General features: G+C 37.8%; 1 protein-coding gene across 2 annotated transcripts in view; it reads right to left on the bottom strand.

The window, feature by feature from the left end:
* Positions 1-816: 816 nt before the first annotated feature.
* snx2 (sorting nexin 2) overlaps positions 817-18,008 on the bottom strand; it is a 30,093-nt gene continuing 12,901 nt past the window's right edge. The window contains exons 2-16 of one of the 2 annotated variants that reach the window (XM_015029952.1): positions 16,934-17,033; positions 15,643-15,803; positions 15,456-15,522; positions 14,494-14,537; positions 14,002-14,143; positions 13,682-13,760; positions 11,950-12,025; positions 9,269-9,382; positions 8,730-8,823; positions 7,911-8,116; positions 7,219-7,362; positions 4,877-4,888; positions 3,607-3,687; positions 3,460-3,531; positions 817-3,209 (exon numbers count right to left, since the gene is read on the bottom strand). In XM_015029952.1, coding sequence (XP_014885438.1) covers positions 3,159-3,209; positions 3,460-3,531; positions 3,607-3,687; positions 4,877-4,888; positions 7,219-7,362; positions 7,911-8,116; positions 8,730-8,823; positions 9,269-9,382; positions 11,950-12,025; positions 13,682-13,760; positions 14,002-14,143; positions 14,494-14,537; positions 15,456-15,522; positions 15,643-15,803; positions 16,934-17,033 — 1,443 coding nt within the window. In that variant the 3' untranslated portion in view covers positions 817-3,158. The remainder of the gene's footprint in view (positions 3,210-3,459; positions 3,532-3,606; positions 3,688-4,876; positions 4,889-7,218; positions 7,363-7,910; positions 8,117-8,729; positions 8,824-9,268; positions 9,383-11,949; positions 12,026-13,681; positions 13,761-14,001; positions 14,144-14,493; positions 14,538-15,455; positions 15,523-15,642; positions 15,804-16,933; positions 17,034-18,008) is intronic. The other variant, XM_015029953.1, reaches the window with a different exon arrangement.

Raw genomic sequence — 18,008 nt, 5'->3', positions numbered from 1 at the left:
AGCCTTCATTAATAGGTCCATTTTAAAAGCACTTTATTAAAAACACTTTATTTAACACTGGTTGCACTTTAAGCAAAGATTTGTACATCAATAACCATTTGGAATAAAAAAAATTAACTATTGATATTTAACTAGCATGTAGCCATTTGTGCCGCAGAAGTGGGATGGTTAACCAATTTAGTTTAAATCAAACTTAATTAGTGTCGTTTGTGCCGTTATCATTTTAAAGATATTAAAAATGTTTCCAGAGGTCATCAATGGTCAACCAGACAAATTTTGTGTCAATTAAACGGTGCTACAAATATTCTCATTGCACAAAATAGCAAACTTAATTTATATCAACTTTGTTTGCTTTAAACTTTTTTATCTTAAAAATCATCACGGCACAAACAAAATTTTTGCTGCACAAACGTTTAACACAAATTTAATCAGAAGAAAATTCAAATACTAAAATCCAAACGCTCACCGGTCTTTTCCGTTTCCTCTCCAGGGTGTTCGGGCAAATCTTTCCCCAGGGATACGGACAATATTTATTGGTTCCGGGAGAGGAAAGTTCCCGGGATGAAATTGTGGGGAATTTTCGAAATTGCTCTTTGGTGTACGGCTAAAATATAAAATATTTATAAACAGGATAATGTTTTTATATTTGTATTTATTTAAAATGTATTTATATAGATGGAAGTTGGAAAACTTATACTCACTAATGAAACACAGGGTTGACAAAAAACTCTATCAACAGCTAAATCTGACATTATCTACAAAGGAGTGTTTTATTAAAACATTAAAGGCAAAACAAATACTCAAAACACAGTGAAATAAAGGATGAGATACATTCTTTATTGTAATTAAAGTCTTCAATCATCAGCTCAGCTGCACTGCAGGAATGTCACATCAAAAGATTTCCAAACAAATCAAGAATTTCATCATCTTTGAAAATACAAAAGAAAATCACCAAAACCTTCCAAACCATTACACATCAATGGTTGGCAAGAATGAAAAAGATTTTTAAAAAATCATACAAACCAATAAATGTTGAGATTTCAGATGAGCAGAGCTGGAAATGTGCAAAAGATTAAATTATTCAAAATCAAAACTACTTCCAGTTCTTCTTTCGGTTTCAAACCATTTAGAGATGAAAACATTTTCAGGTCAAACAGATTCTGGACGTTTTCTGCAACATGATTTAAAATCAATCACCAAAAATAAATCAAAACAAACTGCAGGATTTGCTACAAAACACATATAACTGCAGCTTTCACAAAGATTCACAGACAGATAAAAAAAAAAAGAAAGTCAACGTCTTCAGCTTGATTCAGGGACGGATAAAGCTGATAAGTTCCCACTTTCAGGAAACTAACAGCTCACAGCATCACCTTCACTTTCCCGGTTTATTCATGTAAAGAACATAAACTGGTTCTGTTCATTCTGTAAATAAATTTAAAGATTATACAAAAAATAGCATTGAATGAACAGAAATAGCTGCTTTTAATCCCATCCAACCCGTTTCTGTTCTTATATTTCTGTCTGAACAAATCTTTAGAAAAAAAAGATGCTTATTTATAACCCAGGCTGCCATTTTGGACTCTTAAAAAGCCAAATTTTGTAAATTTATCAGATCTTTTCAGTTATTTATAATCCAAACTGAGCCTTTTTTATTAAATCTGCATTGAACAGAACCAAAGGGAGAGACTCTTCCAGGTCTGGGCTCAAACAAAAACGTTGCCTTCACTTTCGATCATACAGCAACAGAAACAAGGCTCTTAATATGAAAAGCTTAACAGGAAGTAATAGCAAAGAGGAATAACTTCATGATGAGATCATTGATTGAAGATGGCAAAGGCTTGCTTTTGGAAAAATGTTTAAAAAGCTTCATGTTCAATGCAGTGAATAAAGGTGAAATAAGGTTCTGGTTCTAAATGATATTCAGGATCTTTCTGAGTAACTTTGCTCACTAAAACAACAGAAAAAGTAAAAAATGATAAACAACCAATCAGAGAGCACTTCAACTCAGTTGCTAGGCAGGGCATGTTGCATTGAAGTTCAAGAATTGTGCAGCTCTCTGGAAAATCCTGAATCAAACTTCTCATCTCAACAAGGCTCGTGGGTAATGGAGTATTTTTCATTAAGTACGGAAGCTCCTTGTTGCCAGAAAAGCAGAAAAATGTTATTAATTTTGAGCTTATTTTAAACTGAAATACTGAATGTTTAACCTTCTAATGTTTGCAGATGTTTGAAGTTCCAGTGTGAATCGTACAGCGCCATCTAGTGGCACAAACACTGAACAACGTTTAACTGTTGGACTGCTGTCAAACCTCCTTTTCAACATATTAGCATCTTAAGACATGTTTAGTTTTAACAATGTTTGCATGGTTTGGACATCAGTTTGATAATTATTAATAATCTGAAACCAGGAAGCTCAACTGAACATTTAACAAACCACTTCAAGCAAAATAAAATGCATTTTCTTTATTTTTAATTAGTTTATTCATGTACACAACTGTAATTTTTGGTCTTACTGTTTGGCCTGATTTTTTTAATTGACAAGGCCAAAAAACAACTGAAAGTTAAAAACTATATTAAAGTTTTGTTGTTATTTTTTGTGTTTCTGGAAAATAAGCAAAAGATTTTGGCATTTTTGCTGCAAAAGCAACACATCAGTTTATGTTCTGCTTTCATTTCAACTTTCAACCTTTTCTACATCTTTAGGCAACAACGGGCTTCCATATACCAAAAACTAATTTCTTTACGCAACATTTTTCTTTCTTTGGGCAATTTTAAATGACCCTTTAACAGAGATGTCCCTATAAAGCGCCCCCTTGTGTCAGATGTTGGGATAAATCAATGAAAAGCTTTGGGTGTTTGAGATTAAAGCTGTCTTCTGTAAACTCGTGCTGCATTCACTGTCTGACAGAAATTACAGTTTATTTCAGTTTTTACATGAATTTGGTTGTTTCCTGAATCATAATTCGAGACGTAAAATCAATCAGTTCAATTCAAAAACAAAAACCACAAACTGTGAACTTTGCTTTTTTTAATTGCAAAAAGACACTTTGATTATCTGTCTCACTCCTCATCTTTGCTTCCACGTCAAACAGGAGGAGGGAGAGGAGAGGTGCATGATGGGTAGTGTAGTCTGTCCCTCTGCTGTGGTGACGGCTCTATGAGATGGCCTTGGCTTCAGGGAGGAAGGCTTCCCAGTATTTAATGAGCTGCAGGTCAGGAAACAGACGATTGTGTCGCTTTTAGCCTTAAATAGATTCTCATTAAAGTTGCAGCAACAATTTAAAAAATTTGACACAAAAGAAAAATTTACAACTTCAAATTAAATTGTTTTGTTTCAATTTTCGTTTTTTAATCAAAAATGAGTGATGTCAAAACTTTGAAGAATAATTATTAAACATTTTCAGACGAAAACAAGTCTTTCTTTGTGTAACTCAGGTTTAAAATAAAATGTTTTACCTGCTGTTGTGTTTGAACCAGCGACTCCAGGTATTTAACAATGATCATCTTAAAGTCCTTAACTCTCTCTTTCTGCAGGAAAAACATGGATGGATTTAAAGTAACAGAGCAGAAAGTGTTGGATTTAAAAACGAGTCCGACTCGTACCTCGAACCTGCTGACTTCTTTGCGGATGGTTTTGGAGATTTGCTCGAAGTCTCTCTCGCCCTGCTGGACTTTTCCCTCCAACTGAAACACAGAAAATATTCAGAGTTTCTGTCTTTATTTGTCTTTAACACACACTGCCTGGTATAAATGTGTCATTTCATCTTTTATTGCACCAGATTATGGCAGAGAATAGGGCCACACGAAGAAACTTTTTTAAATTTTGAAAATAAATTTATAAAATTATGAGAAAAGTCATTTTAATTAGAACAAAGTCTAGACAGAGTTATAAAGTGATCGGCTCTCCAAGTCCATCTGGTTCTTTTTTTTAAGCAGACTCAGTCGTTTGTACAATCGTTACAAAGTCCAGTAAATGATAATAATTTGATGATGTATTAAAAAATAAGCATTTTCTTATTTGTAACATATAAATAATGTATAACTTCATAAGATACTCAACATTCCTTTGATTTGAAGAAGATTGCATTCAGGGGTTCTCATAAAATTACAACTTTGTTCTTGAACTATTATGAATTTATTCTCATTAAAACAACTTTATTCTCATGATTAGACAGTTTCTTCATAGCAGCATAAATTCAGTGAGAAATTTAGAAAAAAAATAATTTTAGTATTTTATTACAGGTGAAACATATTCCGTATTATGAAATTACTTTTTAATAACTCATCACTTATGTCTAAACATATTTACTGCTCTTAACCTCTTGACATGACCTAGATAAATCTGGACTGTCCCTTTAAGTTTCTATGAAATTTAGTTTTAAGTTCAGCTTCATTAATAAATACATTTAAAAACTTCGGTGTAATTTCTTGATGCTGATTAAGTCACTTTTTGGACTGAATAAAATCGTTTAGGTTCTGCTGTTGGGGGCGTGTACCAACATTTCGTCCAATGACAAAGTGAGAATGGTGGGCGGGGCTTGATCAGGCTACTGAATTCAACCAATCAGAGCAGACTAGGATTTAAACCAGCAACCTACTTTAGCAGGAAGTATTTTCCTCGTTAAATAAACGTTTCAGAGGAACTTTAAAGTTTTAAAAGTCAAATTTAAGGTCAGAAAGATTTTTCATCTCTACTCAGACTAATTTATGTGGCGGAGGATGGATGTGAAAACACAACACATCTAAAAGCAAAAACAAAAATATGTTGAACTAAATGTGCTAGGGGTGAACTAAATGATGCAAATGAAGGCGTGAAGCAGGCGGCAGACAGGCAGCACACGGACAGACAGAAACAGGCGGGGGCGGGTCCTACCTCCTCAATCTCCTGGTGGTGGGAAGGCATGGCAAGGAAAATGCAACAAAATTTAAGAGGCTGGAGAAAATAAACTCAGAGCTTCCAGAACCAAAGAGGAAGATCCAGAAAGATGAGCAAACAGCGAGGAAGAACAAAACCACTGAGGGAAAATTTGCAAACTTACAGAAAAAATGCTGATCAATTTCAGTCCTTTAGTGGAATTCATGAAAAATGATCAACTAAAACTTTAGGAGAAGTTCAGAAAATGTCTGGAGCAGAAGTAGTTAATATTCAGATAATATTGCTTAGTTTTGCTCCTAAGAATCTAAAACTTTTATTTTGTCCGTTTAAACAGGATTAAAACTGAGAGCAGACATTTACAATGAGTTACAGCCACTGAAGATGGAAAAACAAGGAGAAATTTCTGCCAGAAAGTCTCCAGAATTTTCTAGAAAAAACAGAAAATTTCTGAGTTTGAGTTTTTAAATACTGCAGTGATTGAGTTTAATGTTAAAATGTATTTATTGGCCAGTTTTAGACACATCAGCGACTTTAAACTGATTTTTGAGCAGCAGTTTCCCAGCTGACTGCAGTTTGTGTTTGGTGCCCACAGGGGGCAGTGTGGGTTAATGATCTGATTTACAGGAGGAGCCTTCATCACAGAGAAGCTTGATGATGATGATGATTACAAATACAACTGGACTCAAAATGAAATTATTTTTCCCTAATTCAACCAAGAAAGGAAAATTATTTTGACAGAATTATTGTGACTTTTGTAAATTTTTGTGAGTAAATGATTAAAACTGACATTTTTCTAGTCAAAATATGCAACTTTTTAATTAAAGTTTTTGACTTGCATCACAGCAGAAACTGTTTATTAACATTAGAGTTAATTTGCTGATTATGCTGAACCTGCAGGGTTTTGATTTTGCTTTGTTGTGTTTCGTCCAGGTTCTGCTCCCAGGTTTCCCTGTAGGTCCGGTTCGGATCAGCTGCAGGTTTCCAGCTGCAGCGGTGAGGAAAACTCGTTTTCCCGTCAGAAAAAGCCGCTGTGTGTTTTCTGCTGTCAGAGCCGAAGCCCAACTGCTGACAGGAAACTCCAAATAAATGTGGGTTGTAACTCTACTGCGATCGCTGCGCCTGCAGCCTCTGACAGACAGCCCTCCCCCCCGATGCTCCGACCCCCGACCTCGCCGTGTATCTGTGTGTGTGTGTGTGTGTGTGTGTGTGGGTTCTGACGGGTGAATTTGTGCAGTGACGGCTTCAACAGAAGCTCTATTAAAGTACTTTTCGACTCTCCTGTTTGTCGTTGTGAGTTGGGCTGAAGTCTGCAGACGGGAAGGAAAGAAGTTTTCGGATGACTGAGCCAAGTTTCTCCCGGCTGCCGGACGGGATCCGCTTTGTTTCACTGGGAAAGGATTCAGCTGATCAGAGCAAAACGCTGCAGAGTCCGAGGAAACAATGATGGTTCCATCAAAGCAGCTTCTAAATTCAGATTTTATTAAAATGTGCATCCATTGATTCTGCATCAGCTTTAATCACGTTTCCTTTCTTCACTCTTCAGATCAGATCAACATTCTGCCTCTTTTCAGAACAATAAACAGCTTAGAGCAAAATAAAAAACCATGGGGAGAAACTGCACCATGATAATTAAATGTAATGCTGCTTTCCACCACAAGGGGGCGCTCCAGACTCTGTCATCTGGGGTTAAAGGTCCCTGATGAAGGGAAAACGCTCAGAGCTTCCTGTTGCAGCCTGAGGTTTGATTTCTGTGAGAAAATTATCCACATGAACAATCTGATGGCGGAAAAAACAAAACGACCCGGAAACGATCCGAGAATCAGTGAAAACCTGGAGAGCATCACCAGATGAAACACAGAAAATCCTCTAATGCTGGCAGATTTTCCTTTCATTCTTGAGAAAGTAAAAAATTATTCTCAACATTTTATTTTCCTTAATAAAATGCGACTAAAAACAGAAATTTTTTTATTTTATTATGATTTGATGAATGTCTCATTTCCCATGAGAAACAAACTTATTGTTAAAATTAAAATAATTTAATATCTAAATCTGCCAGGGGTATGAATAATTATGGGCTGTAAATATCTGAAAATCCACAAAATCTCAACTTCCTGTTAAAAATTAAAATCTCTCCTGATCATAGAAAATCTGCCGAGTAATGTCAGAAGATGCTGAAACAAAGGTTGCCATGGTGATTACCAGTTTGTTTTAGGAAGCCCCAGCAGGGATGAAAATGAGATGAAGTGAATCTGTTTTCAGGACGGTACCAGTAGAACCTGACCAGCTGGAACCACAGCCCTGTTCTGCCCGGCGACCCGCTCGGTTCTGGACTCTCTCACCTCTTTGATCTCGTCCTTGGCCTGCTGCAGTTTGTCCGGTTTGTTGGTGAACTGCAGTTTGGCTTCAGCTTCCCGTTTCTTCTGCAGCAGCATCTGGCTGTCCTGCCACTTCTGCCACGTCTTCATGCGGTGGTCAAACACTCCCTGGACACAAACACGCTCACTTTCAGAATAAAAGTCCAGAAATAAAAATATATGACACTTTCCTCTCAGGTTTTATTAGGATTTTCATGTCATCGTTCCAAGGATCCAAATCTGGATCAAACTGGACATTTGGGAGGAAATTTTTCTGTTGTGAACTTTTTGGTAACAGAAAAACTCGTCTGTCCAAAACTACAGTCTATCCGTCTATTCATGGATTTTTCTCCAAATTATTAGCGGATAATTTACGTGGTACCAGATGTTTTTTGTAGAATGTATCTAAATTATTCAAAAGAAAATGCAGCCTTAGAAGCTGAAATATCTGGACACCATGCTAACTGACTAGCTATCAGATGGCGTTTGCAAAATGGCTACTCTAGAAGCACCATTCGTTGTCCTTGGCTCTGATTGGCTGAACCTCAAGAATGGAGATCAGGAAGATCACAGATATACGTTTTTGAGTTGGCACCAAGGCATCTGGTTCAGATGTTTGATGTAAAACATAAAGAATCAAAGTAAATATTTAGATTTTCCTGTCTCTGCGGTCGTACCTTGACGGCGCCGATCAGCCGGACGTAGTCTCCCAGTAACTCGGAGAACAGGTACAGGTCGGCATTAGCCTGGTCCTGGTGCAGCTGGTCGATCTTCTCCTCCACCTCGGCCAGCTGGGACAGAGCTCTGGACAGGGCCGTGTGGTCCTCGCTGTTCCCCAACATGGCCGCCGACTTGGCGAACTGCGCCGTGTTTACGGACAGCTCTGGAGGCGAGGAAGACGGAGAACTTAAAGGTCTGATCCGTACATCAGGATGATCTATCGATCTTCTGAGCTGTCGGATCATTTTAGGAAGATTCTTAGAATTTCTTGAAATTTTTAAGGTAAAGATTATTATTAAACCACCTTCAGCCTTAAGAAATGTCCTCACATTACTAAATGTTACGTCTTATGGTTGGAAACACCAACAGAAAGGGAAGACATTTTCCATAAAATGAGCAGAGCTCTGCCAACAGCAGGTTCTGCATAGGGATGCTGTCTACCAATTAATTCAATTTTACAGTTTCATCATCATGACTCACTTTTTTTAATCCAGTATAGATTCCATGATCTGGTTAATTTCCATCAACTGATTACTGGGGGCATACTTGGATTTTTTGAGTCTTATTTTGTTTTGTGTTTTAACCAATTACAGATAAAACTAGACTTTGATTTATTTCAGAAAGACTCAAGAAAGCTATCAGGTCATATTCTATATTTTAAGACAAGCATGATCAAAATCACAACAAATATAACTAGATCCAAGTAAAATTGACATTTTAAATGTATAAAATCCAAACTAGTTGATATGCTTTTATTTTGGTAACAGGAAGTGTACCTTTCCTGTGGCAGACGAGCGACTCCACGCTGGCGTGAAGCTTCTTCAGCTGCAGGTCCAGATTCTCAAAGTGTTGCTGCTTTTCCTCAAACCACTGATGGAAAAACACAGAATCTGAAGAACGGCTCAAATTTTCTCCCACTTTTTAAAACTAAATCCTTCGTTCATCTTGTTTCCTCTTCTGTAATATTTCCTCTGTATTGTTTAGATTCTCCTCCTCTATTCTTCCATCCATCTTAGTTTTTTGCTGCCTCCTCTGTCCCTCTTCCTTTTCGTCTCATCACTTCTTTATATTCCTTCCATCTTTCTTCATTTGTCACAACTTACTTTTTTCTTTTCCCATCTTATTCCTTTCTGTTTCCCAGCAACTTTCCCTCCTCTCTCTCTCTAACTTCTTTGTCGTTTCCATCTCTCCATCCATCCTTCAACTTCCTTATTTACTCTCCTCTCTGCATCCAGGCTCCTTTTCCCTCCTTTTCTCTAGTTTCTCTCCCTCCGTTTCCCTCTCTCTGTTCATCCCTCTGTTTTCCTCCACTCACGGCGTCAGACTCGTTCATCTTGATGGTCATCTTGTTGACGGCGTCGGCGGCCTTGTTGACCATCCGCAGGATCCCGGCGCTGCTCAGAGCCTGGGTGTTGACGGCGCGCGGCAGCTGCAACACAAACTGAGACTTAATCTGTTTTCTGTGGCTTATTTTTTATTTAATTATCATTCCCATTCCTCTCTCTGCTCTGGTTGGAACGCTGCTGATGTTTTCCTGCTCCTAAATCAGCCACTTTATGTGCAGAGCAACTTTAGCAGAACCAGAACCAATCGGATCAGGTGGGAAACAGGCTCATTTCTCTTCATTTTGGGAAAGTTTTACCTTTTCCCCTTCCGGCCGCTCAGATCTCATTTATCCGGAGCGGCGGCGGCGCTGAGGGGACGGCTGGGTCCCCGGGGCCCTCGGTGAGGGAGGGTCGGGGGTAAAGTAGCTCTAAATTGCATCTCGTCCGCTCGTGTTTCATTAACCGGACCGGACGGAACGCCGCGCTCAGCTTCCCGGCGATTCGTCTGATAGATCTGTGACACGGAGCCATTTATCGGAGCCAGAACAATCCCGGCCGCAGTTAGGCGTCGGGTCGACAGGAACCAGGGCGGACCGGTCGGAGGCGACAGGACGACACGCTGCAGACGATTAAATGTGAGTGGAAATAAATGGAAGAAACGGGAAACGTCGGCGGCCCTTAAAGCCTGCGCTAGTTTTCAGAGGATCTCTGGTTTGACCTTGTTGGGAAAAAACCGAAACAAAGACATCCGAGTTTTCAGCCTTTTTTCAGAGAGAAGTGTTATTTATCTGTGTGTCCGGGAAAAAGTTTAACTCAACAAATATTGGAGTCAAATTTTACTGGATTAGGCGAAGCTGTTTATATTTGCTGAAGATAAAAAGCATTACAAAGTGATTTCCCTGACAGAAACAAAATAAATGATGGAATAAATTCATTTACTGGTGGCCTTGGTGACCGGTGACTTTTCTAAGCAGCAGGTGGAGGTTTTAGTACTTTTTTACACCTAAATCATTAAGTACAAAATAAAACCAGCGGCCATGGGACGTTTGGTACCGCTCAGGCTTCAAGCAGCGACTTAAAATCATTTCCTAATTCTAATACCCATAACTCTAGTGCAGGGAAATTTTGTTTTATGACTCAAATATTATCCGCCAGCTTTGAGTCGGGTTGAAAACGGATTGTAATCGATCGTCTGTCACAGTGATCCAAATTTGGATTAGAAACATCAGAGAGAGAGAGAGAATAGGACATTCAGCAACTAAAATACAAAATGTGTGTGTATTAACTGCAGACATAATGGTCAGATTATAACCACTAATCTGATCATTATGGATTAGATTTAGCGTAATTCATGAAAGTGTAACTAATCCCCAAACAAAGTATACTCATTAATTTACTCAAATCAACGTTTTTTTGCAAATAAACTGTGTAAATATGTTGAGGGTGCCATCTTAATGTTTCTGAGGAATTATTTTTAAGTTTTTGTGTAAATTTTCTTAATTCTGCTATATTTAGCTAAAACCATCTCAGTGCTGCCCTCTATGGGTTGAACACTGGCTAATGCAGGTGAATTTTTCTATTGGTTCTAGCTGTACAGCATAGTTAATATCCACTTCATACATCCATAAAAGTCTCCAATAAGAAATAAAGTTGATATATATATATATATATATGTGTGTGTGTGTATGTATGTATATATATTGGCTCCACCCACTTTGGTATTTTTTTCTAAATTCCTCAGGGAGCGCCATCACAGGGGCGCTAGTTACACTTTAAATGTAAGAAAAATAAACTGATAAGCAAAAGTTGTTCAGCAGAAATCTGCAACCTGCAGGTCTGGATTTCTATGATGGCTCTAAATAAATCTGGCTAAAAATTACAAAAAATAATATTAATCTTTTCAAATAAAATAATAAATGTTGGTCTTAGAAGTTTTTTCATAAAACTGGATGGAATGATACTAAAAGTACCAGTAGTATATTTTACATTATTTCCTTGCTTTTTTTTAATTTCAGAAGTAACACCCCATAGAAGAAAATGTATCCATCCTTTTTTTGCTAAAGTTTTATGATTTCCTTTATTTTAAAACCTTAAAATAGAAATAAAATGGTGGTTTTTTTTAAATATTAAAGATGACAATGAGTAACCTACAGTAGGAAGGGAGAAAGAACTGACCAGTTAATATTATTTTCATCGGACAACCAGAGAAAATCTAAAGCCTGTCCCCAGGATTCGACAGCATTTCTGTTTGTTTTCAAAGTTCCTGAAATGATGAACCAAAAACCCTGAACCCTCCTGGAATCATTGAGGGATTTTTATTACCCATTTCTTGTTTGGAATTGGCAGTAATTCAGCTTCCTGGGGACAGTTTTCCCTCTTTAGGAGGACAGGAGTACAAATGACGACATTTTATTACCAAGTAAAGATGGTTTTGGGTAAAATCAAACAAAATGTGTGCTTTTCAATTTGGAGTTAAAGCAACAAACTTCCAACTTGGAGTTCAGACACCAGCAGTTTGCAGGTGTTGATTTTCTGCAGTGAAGCACAACCAGCAGCAGTTTCTAAGTATTGATGCTACTCTTTGTCTTTTTTATTAAAAGGGGTCCAGATGAGGCAGAGATGTGGAGAAGTGGCGATAATGAGCAGCTCCTGGTTAAAGCGTCTGATTTACCTCGGTGCTCTCCAGGAACTGCAGGACGTCAGGATCCTTCAGCAGGATGGGGTGTTTGACCGTTCTCATCAGATACCTGCAGCAGGGAGGAAATACTGATCAGAAGAGGAAGAGCAGCGTTTGTTCGACTGCATCTGGGTTGTTAATGCAGGGCAGCTTCCTGTTTGACATGCTCCACTGCTGCCAAACATCTAACTTCACTTTTTAGCCATTTTCAGCTGTGTGAAAATCTATGTGGAGCTGGGAAGCCAGTAATGAGAAGCAAACGAGGTCACTAAATCATAAATATTCACAGTTTATGACAAAAAAGAAAAATGTGTTTCCTAAATTTCCCGAGTGAGGATTTTTGTCCTCATTAGGCATTTCTGAGTGTTTGTCCATCAGCATGTAGTTCTGTCACTCTGAGCTCCATCAGCTGTCTCCGGCTGACCTTCCTGCCAGTCAAACGGCATCAATAAAGGGCAGCAGAATGTCAACCCCGACCCGTCTCCTCACCCTCCAGCCTCCTCAGTATTCTACATACAAACACAGGATGTGTGTTGTGATAATGATGTATCTAATATTTGTAGTTTAACCTTTCAGCCTTTACTGTTCTGATCTCATTGAACTTTAATACACAGACACACAACGGGAGCAGGGGCAGCATTTTTCACCTTTTAGACAGTTTAGGCTAAAACTCAGTTTTTTATTTACGTAGAAGATATTCATGTTTTCTGTTTAACTATAAATAAAATGGCTTAATTTAGAATATCAGCTATGTCTGATTTCAAGGCTAACAAAATGAAAATTAGTGACTGGCTGCTGTTCACTTCTAGATTTGTTAAAATTGCTAATTTTCTTAGCAGGTGTTAGCAGTTAATTACTGCTGACAAAATTAACATAGTCCATAATAATGTCATTTAGCACCTAAACAACTACTAACAAAATTATTTATCAGAATTATGTGTGGTTGGGATGTAGCAGCACCAAAATTAGCTGCAGTTAGCTGCTTAGCACTGCTTGCAATGCTAAGGTAATTAACGCAATTAGCAACTAACAAAACACTGCTAGCATAAATAACGGTCAAGTGTAAACCTACTGATTTTGTCTAAAGTACTAATTTTAAATAAAATGAACATTGGCTGTTTCTGAATTGCCAGTGTCCGCAACTAGCATCTATTAGCAAATTACCAGAAGTTAGCAGCTAAATGCTGCTAACAGAATCAGAAATCAGTATTAACTATAACAGTAGTGGTTAGCACCCGAGTAACAACTGCTAACAAAATTAATAGTAGTTAGATGATCATTTGATAATTTTTCTAGAAGTAATTCTGATTGGGACGTATCAGCGCTCACCAAAATTATCTCTAGATAGCTCCTTAGAACTGCTAGTCTAATTAATGCTAGTAGCAGTTAGCAGTTAAAAACAATGCTAACATTAACTGAACAAAATGTTCATAGTGCATCTCTATTTTTTTATACCGTAATTCTTTGCACTACATATTTCAAAGCCAGCGTTGTGCAGCTTTATTAAATAAAACTGAGTAAATATCAGGAGTATGACTCCAAGCAAGAGTTGAACAACTGATGAAAATATGTTTAGTTTTCGAAGCTTCTTCATTACTTTACAACCAAATTATTAAAATAAATGTACATTAAGCAGCAAATATTACTTTAAAAACAAGTAACACTAATTTAAGACAAAAACGGTTTTATAATTAACTACATTTGTGTTTCTTTCTCTTCTTCGTACCTCTCTAATGCGGACCTCCTTTTCTCCACAAACTCGTTGGATGACTGATCCTCCTTCCCAACCTTCACTTTGGTCATCCCTGCAGTTGAGAACAAATATTTAAGATATTTAAAACATTTATTAAGAGAACATTTTAAAGACTTTTTGCTTTAATTCCTCTTCCTGACATCCTGAATATCTAATAATTTGCTTTGAGATAAATTATTGAGAACTGCTTGTAAGAAATCAAAAATTCTCCACGAGGTTTCTTCAGCTTCAGCAGAAGATGATGCAAACCCGTCAGAAAAGCCCAGAACTGTCATGGTTCTAGTTCAACTTACCCACAATGCTTTTCTCTGGTGCAGGGGGAACGATGTAGCCTATGTGCAGATACTTGGAGGCCAGTTTACTGTGCAGACCCAGAAAATCACTGAAACGCCTTTTAACTGCAAAGTCTCTCTGCTTAAACAGAGACATGGAGGTCTGGAAGAGACAGACAGAAAGACTTAAAAGCTTTTAAAATAATTTATGAAGCTGGAACATTAAACTTACGTTCCAGCAGTTGGTTCTGTGAAGGAACCAATCAGAGAACATCATGGAGGTCTGGAAACTGTCACCACATACTCTAAGCAGTGAGGATTTCCACATAGAAGCAATCAAGATGCACCTTTAAGACCAATGCTTTCCTAAAATAAACTGTTGTCTAACAGAGTGACGCAGGGCTAAAAATAGAACATTAGTAGGTAAAAATAAGTCATCAAGGAGTATGTTTCTGCACCTAGGCTCTGATTTAACCTGGATGAGAGATAAAAACTCAGTTTGATGGAACTCACCTTCGTTGTCACCTTGTAGGCCATGTATGCGTTCATACCGTCACCTGAAACACAGAACCAGTTTGAACTGCTCTGCTTGTTTCATGACACGATGTTTTAAAACAGAAACTCTAATAAATAGAATAACTGATTATTGAAGGAAGAATGCAGTTCAGTTAACTGGTTGAACTGGTTATTAACCGTTTTATTTACTGCTGCTGATTTAATGTTTAAACATTAAATGCTCAACTGAGGACCAAGTTGAGCATTAGTGAACATTTAAAAACAAGGCTCCTGCAGGCTCTACAACTCCAATTTAACACATCTTAAGGCTTTTATGAATGAAATTTAACACGTGTTTCATGACAGAAATGTACTGTGTCTATCATAGATTTGAACTAACACACAGCACACACAAAAAGCTAACTAGCAAATATATATTAGCAGCTAGTTACTACTCACAAAACACTATGTCTGTGCGCGACTCAAAATTTGGCCTGACTACAAATTCCTACAATTAAAAAAATAAAATAAATTACATGATTATATGAGATTAAATAGGCATGTTACAACAAAATCCAATAAATTTGATTAATATATTTAAGACAACCTTACTTTTTCATGAGTAAGATATTTTAAGGCATTAATTTTAGATACATAAATTTAAGACTTTGTAAGGATGAAACGTCACACTGTTAAAAAAGTTGGTGTCCGTTCAGAACAAACATGTCTTCAGTTAAAAACAAAGCAGTTATTGCTGCTCCGTTGGAAATATACTGTAGCTGCAGTTACAAGTAGAACCTCCAGGGGGCTCCACTGTGTCAATTAGTAAGTTTGATGAAGCAGATTCAGCTTTGTCCTCTATTTTGGGAAAAATACCATCTCATTCTTGTTCTGCCCAACTTTTTGTTTCACCTCTTTTAATGTTGGGACGTGCCGAGTTATTTCAGGGCAACAGGGACACTTTATCAGCGAGGACCCACCAATTTTCTCAGGATCTGACACTGATATGTGGACGTCGAATGAATCTCCACCTTCTTCCTCTTCAATCTACAGGAAACAGAAACAAGGTACCTTCAGTTTTTTATATGAAACATCATTCTTTTTAACGTTTCATTTTTAAAGTAAAATATCGTGTGTGTGTGTGTGTGTGTGTATGTGTGTGATTACTTCGTCAAATGAGGAGTGCGTGAACATGTCATCATGCGTGTGGCCAATACGAGGAGTTATCACGGAGGTGGGGGGCGTGATGGGAGTGATGGCGGGCGACGGGCCGTCAGACAGCAAGACGTCTCTCTCTGGACTGTCCAATGACACCTCTTCTGTAGCCTCTACACACACACACACACACATACACGCCGTCACGTCTCAATGGAACCCCTGGGAATTGACCACTTTATGGGGTCAAAATCGTCCTCCATGTTTTTTTGTTGTTGTTTTTTTAAACAGATGTTCTTGATATTTCACACAGATTAAAATATCACCAAAGGCCAGTCAGGGACTCTTGAATGAAAAGTCTGATAGAACAAACATGTCACTAACAGACAATACAAGAAAAATGCTGAAGATCAGAACATCCTAAACATCTGAAACACCCTTCAAAACCACTTTTAACAAACACAAATGTCCCAAAGTCATAGTTTAGGTTTAAAGCTATATCAGCAAAAACAACTACATATTGGCAAAAGGGTATAAAAGCAGATTACTTGAAAGACGTGATTAAAAACAAAAAATGAATTAATTAAGAAGCAGTTGATATGAAATTCCTTAAACAAAAATGTGATTCAAAAGGATAAGTTTGAGTTGGAACCTTGCTAAAAAAAATTTCCAGAAAATCTTCACCATGAAATTCTTGCCTTGAGTAGTTAAAGCAGAATAGTGAAGTAAAATACTGTTAAAAATAGATACTTCCCTTTTAATAAATAAACATGGAAATCTGGAACATCCATCATGGCCCCTTGATTAAACTACTTGGTCATTTCCATATTTAAAAGAAAAACAGGAGCTCATGCAGTTGGAAATATCCCAAACACTGTGCACTTTTTATTATCCGAGTAAGAAATAAGATGAAATTCAGACGGTATCATAACCTTGAACAAACACACCATTACAATAACAATGTCTTAAAATATTATATTAACAAAAAACATTAAAATATAGGTAATAATTTATAATGTAAGTTCTGAATACAGAAACTACATGTAATTTGACTTAAGAATAATTTATTCTTCAATTTTGATGGCAAGATTAACAAAGTGAAAAAATCCCTAAAAAAGTTCAATCTTTTCTCCAGCTGCCTTGCGGGGGCGCCACAGCAGATCTTTTCACTCCGTTTCCCTCAGAGCGCTTCTTCTGCCGTCTCTAGGTCAATAAACACCACTGGAAACACTTCAGACACTTGAGTAAAGTATAAACTAAAGTAAAATTACCTTTGTTATTATTATTATGTGTGTGTTCATACCTGCAAACAGATCCTCGTTGTCATCATCAAAAAATGAGTCCTGCTTGGGTCCATTTGCATTGGTGCTGATGTCCACAGCAGATAGACTGGCTGGTTGTGACTAAACACACAGAAACAGAGACTTAAAAAACCAAATAAACAGAGCATGTTGGGTTCTTTACGTCAGAGATGAACAAATACAAACTGAAACCCAAACAAGCATAAAGGATCTCTGAAATAATCCAGCATCCCATAAACCAGATTCTAGTTTGGGTTTGTTTTTTTTTTTTTTAACTCAGCTGATGTGGACAAAAATAAAGGTAAAGATGTTCATGATGGGATTTTCAGAACAAGTCAAGTTAAATTCTTTTAAACCTGAACTTTAATGGAAAATTTAATCAAACTGATGAGATTAGGACTGATCAACATTTACTCTAATCATCTGACAGATTTCTAAGCTTCCATCTAAACAGGAAGTTCCATTTAATTTTAATTTTCTGTCATTTCCCTAAAGTAAACCCTCCCAGCCGTGTGTCATCCATCCTGCTGAAACTCAAAGCATTCCGACTGTAACGGACCCAGTTCTACACCACCTGGTTCAACACCACCCAGTTCTACACCACCCAGTTCTACATACCTGGTTCAACACCACCCAGTTCTACACCACCCGGTTCTACATCACCTGGTTCTACACCACCCAGTTCTACACCACCCGGTTCTACACCACCCGGTTCTACATCACCTGGTTCTACATCACCCGGTTCTACACCACCCAGTTCTACATCACCCGGTTCAACACCACCCAGTTCTACATCACCCGGTTCAACACCACCCAGTTCTACACCACCCGGTTCTACATCACCTGGTTCTACACCACCCGGTTCTACATCACCCGGTTCTACACCACCCTGTTCTACACCACCCGGTTCTACACCAACTGGGTCCAACACCACCCAGTTCTACACCACCCGGTTCTACACCAACTGGGTTCTACACCACCCTGTTCTACACCACCCGGTTCTACATCACCCGGTTCTACACCACCCGGTTCTACACCACCCGGTTCTACATCAACCGGTTCTACATCAACCGGGTC

The sequence above is a fragment of the Poecilia latipinna genome, unplaced genomic scaffold (genome assembly GCF_001443285.1).
Source record: "Poecilia latipinna isolate Pla-1442-1.1 unplaced genomic scaffold, P_latipinna-1.0 Scaffold168, whole genome shotgun sequence".
Classification (NCBI taxonomy): domain Eukaryota; kingdom Metazoa; phylum Chordata; class Actinopteri; order Cyprinodontiformes; family Poeciliidae; genus Poecilia; species Poecilia latipinna.
The sequence above is the reverse complement of the archived record's forward strand: the minus strand, read 5'-3'. Positions and strand labels throughout refer to the sequence as shown.